Source organism: Rhopalosiphum maidis, chromosome 4 (genome assembly GCF_003676215.2).
Source record: "Rhopalosiphum maidis isolate BTI-1 chromosome 4, ASM367621v3, whole genome shotgun sequence".
Taxonomy (NCBI): domain Eukaryota; kingdom Metazoa; phylum Arthropoda; class Insecta; order Hemiptera; family Aphididae; genus Rhopalosiphum; species Rhopalosiphum maidis.
The window spans coordinates 73806-85815 of NC_040880.1; the positions used below are offsets into that span (position 1 = coordinate 73806).

A 12010-nucleotide genomic window follows, 5' to 3' on the forward strand; every position below is an offset into this window, starting at 1 on the left:
TATTTTAGGTGTATGGATTTGTTTTAATTTTTGTAATAATATTAGTTTATTCAGCAGCTCAAACATTTTAAATAAATGGAAGTGATGACGGTGTTTATATGAATATTCAACTACAACAAACATTTTTTTGATTTGTGGTTATTAAAGTTAACAATTATATTTTTTTTCATTTTCAAACTATTTTCATCATTACAATATTTAGTAACTCCCAGTAAGTATAAAATGTGTAGAGTACAGACTAACATATCTAAATATTCAATCAAACAAATTGTACATGTTTTCAATTATGAAAACTTTTTTACATGAGGTCATCAACAAATTATACCAAGTCAGCGATTTATAATATAGTTGTAATCCATTTTTTTTTTTTTATCAAATTATAATAGGCTTACATCTTATTAGTATTATTAATTATTAAAATCCAATATAAGATGATAATTTTCAATCCTAATTATGTATTTTTTTTTTGTACTATTTAATAACTGTAAATATATATATTTTTTTTGTATAAGACAAAATAAATAATATTTATTATTTTATTTTTAACTATTCTGTGTTATTGAATGGATTTCAATTTATTAGTTGGTATTATTTTTCTAATGTAATGCGTCAAATTTAAATTTACTGGATATATAATAACAAAGTTTAATCAGATATTAGTTATGTTATCCTTCTATTTGTCCAGTTCAATCGGTCCCTAACGCTTTTATACTTCTATCAAATTTTCGTATTTTTTTCCACAGTTGTGTTTTACTACTGCAATCTTAAATGAGAAAAACAATATATACCTAAAGTTTGTAAAGTTTAGATGGGAACATTTCAACCATAAACAATTTTAAAATGGTATTAACTGCGAATACTAGTGCAAACATTATTTTGGAGAGCTTGTTTCTTATCATGTCAAATAAAGTTTACATAAGACTTGTGAGATATGAAAATTGTTTATACATGACTTAGTAACTGTAGTAGAGCTGGACAATTTTTAAAACATGCATCAGTAATGTATCATTTATTTACATAACAGTTAACACATCTATCGGGTATCTATTTAAATACTGATTAGGAATAAACTATCTTGATTATACACTATAATATTGTAATATTAGAATTAAACATCATTGAAATAATGTTTTTTATCATGCTAAAAGTTTTAGACTAAAAACATGACATTTCAAATTGGTACTATTTATTAAAAACCCTACACTGTATGATTTTTTTTTTCAAAAAATATATTAAAAAACTTGGTACAGTTTTGAACTATGTGAATGAGGATTATGGATAAAAATTGATTGGGTTATTATAGCTTATTTTATATTTGGAATGTGAAAAACATCATTTTCTTGGCATTCACAAGGGAAGCCCAAAGTCGTCATGGTAACTTCTGTATACTTCATCCGAAGTGATTTTATTATATGTATTTTATAGGAGTAGTTAATGGCCTTTTTCGTTCAGATTTTTCAATATGTCCGCACATCCTATACATAAATTAATGTCTATTTAATATCCACAAATGTTACTCGCGTAATGTTCCATTTGACAAGGTAGAAGATTCTGAATACGAAATTTCGTTATATTATTCTAATTGTTTCTATTCAACTGTTTTAGATAACACAAGAGAAAAGAGAAGTTATAATAAACTTTTCAATATGGCTGAAACGACTAAGTCTAAGTCTGCCTCGCTCCGTTGGGTAGAATACGGAAAAGAGCTACACTTTGTCATTGCTGCAAGGACAATGTAAAAATTGACATGGAAACCGTTGTGAGACGTTTACAACCCGAAAACTATGAAGACTGGTTTAATGGAAAAGATATTGGTTGCCATCCAGAAGACGACACTTCTCGTATGTTTGCAGCCCGTGTGCATTATTAAATAAATTATTTATTTTATATGGTAGTTTCCATAGAAAAAACGAGAAAGACAAATATGAATAGCGTTTCTACTCTTTGAGATATGAAAATAGAATAAATGACCTTGCAGATAGACTTAAAAGAAAACCAGAATGCTTGTCATCAATTGCAAAACGCTTATAAAATATACTAAAAAGAAATTAGACAGTTTTATTAGCAATGAAATAAACACACCTAAAATAGTACTAAATACTAACTAAATAAAGAAAATACATTTTTAAACATGTGTATTATCAATTAATAAACAGATTCCTCTAATAAGACTAAAATACCGCCAAATTATTTAAATTTAAAGAACAACTATTAATTTTTTAGTAAATTAATTTAAATTTTTATTTTAGGGTATCTAATCCTAGTTTTAAATAAAATTAAATAGAATAAAATAATAATAATAATAATATTATTCAATTAAATTTTACTTTAGAAAAAAAAAATTAACTTATAGACTTTATTTAATACTAATAACCAAACTAGTTTGCTTGTATATTATGTGTAACCCTAACTGCTGGCACATATTTAGTCTATACTTAAATTATTAATTAAATCTAAATTTCTTTAATATTTAATACTTAACACTGAGAATAATTAAAATCCTCTATGAAATTATTAACAATCAAAAAATGTCATGTATTTTTTTAATTAAATAAAATCTTTTAACAAAATAAATTATAATTATTAATAAAATAATATAATACGGTTTTATAATATTCAAAATTTTTAAATTTATAATCTTTTAGTAATTTAAAATATAATTACTTAAATGGATTATTTTAATTAAAAGTCTTTAACTTAATAATATTGTATACTATTTTTTAAACATTTTTTTAATTAAAGTTTTTATATACATTTTTCACGCAGATTTAAAAATTAATATACTAAAATTAATTATTTCAATTAAAATTCTTTAATTTAATAATGTTTAATATCGTTTTTTCTTTAATTTATAATCTAAATTTCAACCCAAATTTTCTTTTCATATTTTTAAATATTAACCCTTAAATTAATTATTTAAAAAAGTATATGATATTTATATAAATTTATATATACTAAATATATAAGCTATATAGATGTATATTTCTATTATGTACTATGTATATTAATAAATCCTCTATGAACCCTTTTTCCTTCTTTTTTTTTGAGGGGTATTGACCCCCCCCCCAACCTTTTCAGATAAATAGAAATAATTAAAAAAATAAAATGCCTGAAAAAGGGTTACCCTCATTAATAATAATAATTTGTAGATTCATAATTAATAATGGACTAGGAACAGGAACAATTTATCCTCCAATATCTAATAATATTGCTCACACTAATATTTCAGTTGATTTAACTATTTTTTCTTTACATTTAGCAGGAATTTCATCAATTTTAGGAGCATTTTATTGATATTATTTGACTATTTCTTTATATAACTTTTAATTGATGAAATAATTAATTTTATTAATATAACTTACTATATTTGATTTCCAATCAAAAAGTTTAAAATTTAAATAAAATAATTACATTGAATCTAATTTCAATAATAATAATTAATGCAAAAACAAATTTGAACCATAATAAATCAACACTTTTTGATTGTGGTAACGATCCATTTAATAAATCATGAATCCCATTTTCATTAAATTTTAAACTTTAAAATTTCAAACATAATTTATTTTAATTTAATGTTTATTATTTTTATTATATTTATAATTATCACTATTTTTTATGAATGAAAATTTGGATAAAAAAATTGAAAAATTTAAAGGATAATAGTTAAAATTTATAACATTTAATTTGCTTTTAAAATTTATTTTATAATTGATCTTGAATAAGAAGTATTAATTTACATTTTAATTTCGACTTAATAATAGAATTTTTTATTCCTTATTTTTAATTGAAACCAAAATAGAGGTTTATTACTGTTAATAAAAATATTATTGAAAAAAATTAAAATTCAAAAGATATTTAAAAAAGAAGCTGCTAACTTAATCTTTTAAAGTATTATAAATGTTTAGTGTTTAAATATTTATTAGTTTAAAATAAAACATTATATTTTCAATATAGATATCATATATTATTATATATAAAATAATCATATAAAAAAACAAAAGTTTAAAAAATATGCAAAGGCAGCTTACCATAAAAAAAAAAAAATTAAAATTAAATCAAAATTTTGCCTTTTTGTACAAACAAAAAATTAATGTAACCAAGAATTAATTTAAAAAAAAAATAAATAAAAAAAATTTAAAAACTTTAAATGTACCATTATATTATTAATCATATAAAAAAAGAACCAAAAAAAATTATAACAAATTTAATAATTATTATATAATTATATATAGAAAAATTTATTATTATCAAATAATAAATTACACGAATAGAATAAAAAGTGAAAAAAAAAAATTCAAATTTATTATTAAAAAATATTCAAAAATTAAATCCTTTGAATAATCATTATTTATATTTAAAATTAAAATTCCAGCTCTTAAAAATATTATTGATTTAAATAAAGCATGTATTAATAAATAAAAAAAACATATATCAATTTTTCCTAAACATAAAATTATAAATATAAATCTTATTTGACTTAAAGTTGAAAAAGCAATAATTTTTTTTAAATCAAATTTTCATTCAAAATCTAAAATACCACCGGAATTCGTACGGCGCTTTGAAGGAGTAGTTTATGGCCTTTTTCGTTCAGATTTTTCAATATGTCCGCACATCTTATACATAAATTAATGTCTATTTAATATCCACAAATGTTACACGTAATGTTCCATTTGACAAGGTAGAAGATTTTGAATACGAAATTTCGTTATATTATTCTAATTGTTTCTATTCAACTGTTTTAGATAACACAAGAGAAAAGAGAAGTTATAATAACTTTTCCGTATGGATACCATGCTGGCTTTAACCATGGTTTCAATATGGCTGAAACGACTAAGTCTAAGTCTGCCTCGCTCCGTTGGGTAGAATACGGAAAAGAGCTACACTTTGTCATTGCTGCAAGGACAATGTAAAAATTGACATGGAAACCGTTGTGAGACGTTTACAACCCGAAAACTATGAAGACTGGTTTAATGGAAAAGATATTGGTTGCCATCCAGAAGACGACACTTCTCGTATGTTTGCAGCCCGTGTGCATTATTAAATAAGCTATGTTTGTCATCAATTGCAAAACGTTTATAAAATATACTAAAGAGAAATTAGACAGTTTTATTAGAAATAAAATAAACACACCTAAAATAGTGTAAGTGTTTCTGCTAGTACTTAAAATAATGCGTTTATTTAACTTTCATTCTTATTATCGTGTAATTTTAATTGTTTTTGTTATTTTACACAACAGTTCAATTGATGACAAATATAATAAAGAAAAATGCAAAAATGAATTATTAAAAAAAGAACATCATGAGTGTTATGAACTCATGATAAAAAAAAAAAAATTTTGTTTTAATAATCAATTTTTGTATCCATTGATTTTCACTGGGAGTTAATATAACAATGTATGTTTGAGTCATAGGCGGATAGGCCAGTTTTGGCGTACCGGGAAATTTTAAAAAGGGGCCCCCATATGAAAATAGAAGTCTAAAAAATGCCCAATTACCGAAATACGAATGAGGGGTCCACCGGGAAATGCCCGGTTTCCCGGTAGGCCTATCCGCTTATGGTTTGAGTAGATTAACAAATAGTTTTAGGTAGAAGGTATTGTTTCATACATTTTTTTTACAATTAAAATTATAAATCTGATTACTCTTGTTAGTTGAAATAATGTAGAATAAGACTTCAATCATGACATTAAAATATACGTTTTATGGTATTAGATTTTTCTTTTAACTTAATTAGACAGGTGCACAGCAACCACCTATTTTAAACTCTTATCATTTTTTGTCTATATTTTAATTGAACGTTAATTAGGTTAACCAACTTTCTTAGTCCAAAATTTCTAAGTTACAGTTATTCAACAAACAAAAAAAAAAAAAAAAAACTAAAATGCACGTTTTCATTTTTTTGACTATAATATTGAAAATAGTTATTCTAGGATGACATTTTATCCCTATTTAATGAAACCCTACATTGTTTTTTATTCAAAAAATAAATTTATAAACTTGGTACAGTTATTACTACGTGAATGAGGATTATGGAATAAAAATTGATGGAGTTAATACAGCTTATTTTTATTTTGGTATGTGGAAAACATCATGTTCTTGGCATTCACGAAGGAAGCCCAAAATCATGATTACTTCTATATACTTCATCCCAAGTGATTTTATTATATGCATTTTATTTTTTAATGGCCTTTTTCGTTCAGATTTTTCAATTTATCTTATACATACGTCCAGAGCCTTGCCGTTAATATTTAGCGGCCAGGGCAAAATTAAAAATATCCGGCACCTATTTTATTTATCATTATTTATGCATTTCAATTTTTCGGCGCACCTTTTAAACCATGCCCCTAGCCCCTCCCCCCCACGGCACGGCTCTGCATACATCGTACTCGTACGGCGGAATTTCTTTTCCGACCCGTATCTGTTGTTATTTTTTATTATTTTATTATGTATTACAAATCATGAGTATGGGTACCAAACCGTTTATTTAATTTTAAATACATAAAATTGAACTTTCCGAAAATAATGAATATTTTGACCTATTGGCACATCCATATGCCGCACAAGACACTGACATAATTAATAAACAAAAGAATAAATATTAAATAACTATTTCCTATAATATACTAATATATAAAATCAACTGAAATGTTTCACTTTACAAAATAATTCACATTTCACTTTACATGTGCCTTCGTGCATGCATCTAGGACAATTGGTCCCCGCGAAAAAATATCGTATGCAGACAATTGGTCCCCGTCATAGTTTTATACCCGGACAATTGGTCCCCGTCATAATTTTATACCCGGACAATTAGTCCCCGGCTTAAAAGTTAAGTACAAAATATTTTTTTGTCATTAAACATTTTTTAAAATGTATTTTCAATAATATAGTACTTTTAGAACAGAATTACAGTTATTTGTTTTAAAAAAAATAAAAATGAATATAATAATAAATTATAATATTTGGCCAACCAACATGATGGCGACCAAGCGTACCAATCACATCCGTATGCCGCACAATACACTGGCATAATTAATAGAAGAAAGAATTATTATTAAATAACTATTTTCTATAATATACTAGTATATAAAAACCAACTAAAATGTTTCACTTTACAAAATAATTCACATTTCACTTTACATGTGCCTTCGTGCATAACTGCATAATACGAAATTTATAATATTTTGCCAACCAACAAGATGGCGACCAATCGTTGATAATGCTGCACCCGATAACGAGAGTACCTTATCTATAATATATTAGTCTGTGCACGGCTCCGGTCCTGTTCATCGGGCCAGCCGCCGCATTGTTTATCTCAATAGCGTATGTTTGTTTACTGTCCGTTCGCGATTGACTCTGAACATATTTTTCCGGTTGCTGTCGACGCCGAAAGTTTTTTTAAATTTATTTTATCACTATTCACCGGTCTGCAGTTCTCGCTCGTTTTTCGTCAACGGCGCTGACGTTTTGGGCTTTTTCTCATATTTTATACCGTGATTTTTATTTTCGTTCGTTTCCCACGGTATTTTCTTCAACGGTTAGTCGTGCTTTTTTGAGGGGTCTAGTTTACAGTACGACACAAGGACACATATCGATTACTCTAAGAAGTACAAGTCAGACTTAGGACGCCGCAATGTCTATCACACCATTCAAGAAACGCGTCTGTTACTATTACGACAGTGAGTATCGTTTTTATAGATGTTAAATGTGTTGTGTGTGTGCTCTGATTGTCAAGAAAAACTCAGTTACGCCTGCAGTCTGGGTTTTTATTTTTTTTTTTCTATTCGTCCTTGTACTGCCTGTACTTCCAGATAGTTTAGACTAAATTAAATTCAATAATAATATTATCAACTGCATATAGTATATTCTTAGAAATTTGATGGTTTCATACTATGTCAGACATAAAGTTATTGATATCAGTTGTCACTAAACAAATTTAATTATTCCCCGTTTTTGATGTGTTAACCTTGATCATTACATCTGTGAATTCCAATAATTACACATATTTATCCCAGAGGTTGAGACATTTATTGAACATAGACTAAATTTTAGAAAAGTCGATTTATATCACTGAACCATATAAAGTGCCCTACTAATGATTATATTTTTAATACAATTAAAAAATGGTGTCAATATTTTGTATAGGTAATTTTGAAAAAAGTACAATAAGTGATTCCAAATAATACAATATTGTCAACAATTTTAATTCTTAACATGCAGAATTAAATTATAACGATCATTGTAGTATTATAAATTAAGTACATAGTTGTGTAGTTTATTTCTCGTATAACCTATTAACTTGATACTTAAATATAATACACAATACACCTCTATGAGATACCATGTCCGATAAAAGATATCATTTTTTTTATAAATGTACCTATATTTTTAATTAAAAAAAAAAATATGTGAATTTTTACTATGAGTTGTTGATGTATAAAAATTCAACCTAATATTAATGTGTATCTCCCCTAAATATCACATTTTTAATTACTTACTGTTTGAAGGTAGTTGAGTAATTAAATTATTATAGAAGTCTATGTGTTGTCTTTTAATAGATAGGAAACTTTTTCTATCAATTTCAAACGGCTATTTAATGTAATTAATTTACCGTTGTACATTTTTTACAGGTGACATAGGAAACTATTATTATGGACAAGGTCATCCTATGAAGCCACATAGGATTTCAATGACTCATAATTTGATTTTAAATTATGGTTTATACCAAAAAATGGAAATATCTGTAAGTCAAAATAATATTTAGTCTTGATGATATTTTTAAATTACTTATAAAATCAATGTTTATAATACTTTAGAGACCTTATAAAATTAATGCAAAAGAAATGACCAAATTTCATAGTGATGAGTACATACAGTTTTTAAAAAGTATTTGTCCTGATAATATTAACGATTATAACATGCAAATGCAAAGATGTAAGTATATTGTCACTTTTACTAAAATCAAATGTAATTGTTAAAATGGTTATTATTATTTTTTTTCCACAGTCAATGTTGATGAAGATTGTCCAGTTTTTGATGGTTTGTACAAATTTTGTCAGCTATCTGCGGGCGGTTCAGTAGCAGCAGCTGTAAAATTAAATAAACAATCTGCAGATATTTGTATCAATTGGGGAGGTGGTCTTCATCACGCAAAAAAATCTGAAGCCAGTGGCTTTTGCTATGTTAATGATATAGTACTTGGTATATTAGAATTGCTTAAATACCATCAACGAGTGTTGTACATTGATATTGATGTCCATCACGGTGATGGTGTCGAAGAAGCATTTTATACAACTGATAGAGTTATGACAGTTTCATTCCACAAACATGGCAAATATTTTCCTGGTACTGGAGATCTCGGAGTAAGTCAATGAATAGTGAAATTTAATTTTTAATATCTTAATTTGTTTAATCTCTGTTAATGGTTGCAATATTAGCGTTCAAATAAATTTGTTTTTATAAGGTCCCGTCAATACTTTTCTAATGATAATTATCATAGTTTTATAATTTGATAGATCATGTATCAAACTAATATATTGCTTAATTTTTTTTTTTCTATCATGCATTAAAAAATGTTAAGTTTATTTTACTTTTAAAGTCTCTTATCAGCTATCGCTTATTTCATTACACAGAGTACCTATAATATACTTGATTTTAAATTTTCTTATATTGTCTGTTAAATAAATTATTTGATAACAATATTAAATTTGTATTATTATTTTAGGATATTGGTGCTGGAGAAGGAAAGTACTATGCAGTTAACATTCCCTTAAGAGATGGAATGGATGATGATAGTTATGAATCAATATTCGTACCAATAATTACTAAAGTAATGGAGACGTTCCAACCTAGTGCAGTTGTATTACAATGTGGAGCGGATTCACTTACAGGAGACAAGCTTGGATGCTTTAATCTAACTGTTAAAGGTATGAGAGTTGTGTACATTATTAATTTATAAACTTCAAACTTAAAAACTGTAAACGAACATTTTTAGGTCATGGCAAATGTGTTGAATTTGTAAAACGTTATGGGTTACCCTTTCTTATGGTCGGCGGAGGTGGTTACACTATTCGAAATGTATCTCGATGTTGGACATATGAAACAGCTGTGGCCTTAGGAGCTGAAATTGCTAATGAATTGCCGAATAATGACTATTATGAATATTTTGGGCCCGATTTTAAACTTCATATCAGCCCTTCGAATATGAAAAATAGAAATACTACAAAGTATTTGGAAAAAATTAAAAACCGTCTCTTTGAAAACTTACAAATGCTACCTCACGCCCCAGGAGTTCAAGTTCAAGGTAAATAGTATTATACTTATAATTGTAATTATATAGTTAATGTTTTGTGATATAAACTTTTAAATGAACTACTTACTATTTTATATTTATTTTTGTTATTAGCTATCCCCGAAGACGGAGTACACAATGAGTCAGACGATGAAGATAATGTTAACCCAGATGAAAGGAATCCTCAATCTATTACAGATAAAAAAATTTCACCTGATAATGAATTTAGCGACAGTGAAGATGAAAGCATGGCTCCTGGTGTAGGGGGTGGTGGCCGAAAAGATAATAGGTATTGCAACTGGTTTATATAATGTATAATATAAATAATATAGTATTTAATATGTATATAATATTATTACTTTTGTTTTAGATCTTATAAAACTGTCATACCTGCTAGAAAACAAGCATGTTTGGACTCGAATAGGATAGAAGTCAATGAACCAAAATTTAATATTATAACAGGTAATTATTTTTAATATGAATCTCTCAACATAAACAAAAACGTGCTATCATAATGCAGTGGCTAATTGCCAATTTTTAAATTCTCATTGCATACATCAGTTTTTGTCAACTAAAAAAAAAATTCATACTCTAGTTTTTAGCCAAAAATACATTTTCAAAGGTGTTTTTTACTATCTGGCGTTACAATTCGAGATCTCGTTTGGACGTTGAAAATGTAGGCGCTTCATAAGCGATTGCTAAATTTTTTCTTTTAAAAAATGATTTTATATAATATGTTTATTAATTATTTACAGTTCAGTATAATATACATGATGTATTGAATTTACAAAATGTTTTTTATATTACCAATGTATTGACATTTTATTTTATTATTCATGCAGATAATGATTAATTTATAATATAATGTCACTTACAGCGGTATGACAAATTATATTCTTCTAATTCTATCTTTTTTATATATATACATATATTTTAAGTAGATTCTGTGAGTTTCTAATAAAGTTATGTTCTCTTATAGTTTTATGAAACGGTCTTGCGTTTGTTTATATAACATGATGTATAGACAGTGTTGTATTCACATTTAAAACAAATTTTCCTAAAGTCATATAATTTATTCATAACATTATCGATAAAATTGTATTTTAAGTTTTTAATATCACTTAATATTGTCTTAATAAATGTTTTAATGTTTTTTTTTTTTTAGATGATAAAGAAGACAAATCTGATGATTCTAATAAAATGGATGCTGTCATGTCGTGAATTTATGACTGAAATGTATAATACAATTGTAAATAATAAAAAAAAAAAAGTAAAACAATGGTTTACTGTCATTCATTTATATACATAAGCTTCTATAATTAGGGCGGTATAATGTAATTTAGTAAATTATCTTATTTATAGTTATTAATTTATGGTTTATGATTGTTAACTCTAATAATAACGCGTTTCGTAAGTTTTAAAAAAATGAAGTAAGCTGAGTATACATTAAAAGATATTTTTTCACAATAATTGTTTATACTTTTTTATTTTTAGGTGTATGGATTTGTTTTAATTTTTGTAATAATATTAGTTTATTCAGCAGCTCAAACATTTTAAATAAATGGAAGTGATGACGGTGTTATATGAATATTCAACTACAACAAACATTTTTTTGATTTGTGGTTATTAAAGTTAACAATTATTATTTTTTTTTCATTTTCAAACTATTTTCATCATTACAATATTTAGTAACTCCCAGTAAGTATAAAATGTGTATAGT

At 25.8% G+C, this 12010-nt stretch overlaps 1 protein-coding gene across 3 annotated transcripts; it reads left to right on the forward strand.

Annotated features, from left to right (window-relative positions):
• The first annotated feature begins 1643 nt into the window (after nucleotides 1-1643).
• On the forward strand, nucleotides 1644-11584 carry LOC113559772 (histone deacetylase Rpd3-like). Of its 3 annotated transcripts, XM_026965520.1 has the most exons (10): nucleotides 1706-1841; nucleotides 4743-5012; nucleotides 8630-8742; nucleotides 8816-8933; nucleotides 9006-9361; nucleotides 9724-9925; nucleotides 9994-10302; nucleotides 10405-10579; nucleotides 10661-10752; nucleotides 11456-11584. In XM_026965520.1, the coding sequence occupies exons 2-10, from the start codon at nucleotides 4919-4921 to the stop codon at nucleotides 11509-11511; spliced, it is 1515 nt and encodes a 504-aa protein (XP_026821321.1). In that variant the 5' UTR covers nucleotides 1706-1841; nucleotides 4743-4918; the 3' UTR covers nucleotides 11512-11584. The 3 variants fall into 3 exon arrangements, with proteins under 3 accessions (XP_026821322.1, XP_026821321.1, XP_026821324.1); XM_026965521.1 differs by lacking the exon at nucleotides 4743-5012 and having other exon boundaries at nucleotides 1644-1841; XM_026965523.1 differs by lacking the exons at nucleotides 1706-1841; nucleotides 4743-5012 and adding an exon at nucleotides 6680-7678 and having other exon boundaries at nucleotides 11456-11511.
• Nucleotides 11585-12010: the final 426 nt, after the last annotated feature.

What these genes read in the sequence shown, in the direction of transcription:
- LOC113559772 (XM_026965521.1), top strand. Translation starts at nt 1,748, where the DNA reads ATGGAAACCGTTGTGAGACGTTTACAACCCGAAAACTATGAAGACTGG. An exon ending in ACCAAAAAATGGAAATATCT is followed by an intron (nt 8,743 to 8,815) that starts GTAAGTCAAAAT and finishes ATAATACTTTAG; the next exon opens with AGACCTTATAAAATTAATGC. An exon ending in CCCAGGAGTTCAAGTTCAAG is followed by an intron (nt 10,303 to 10,404) that starts GTAAATAGTATT and finishes TTTTGTTATTAG; the next exon opens with CTATCCCCGAAGACGGAGTA.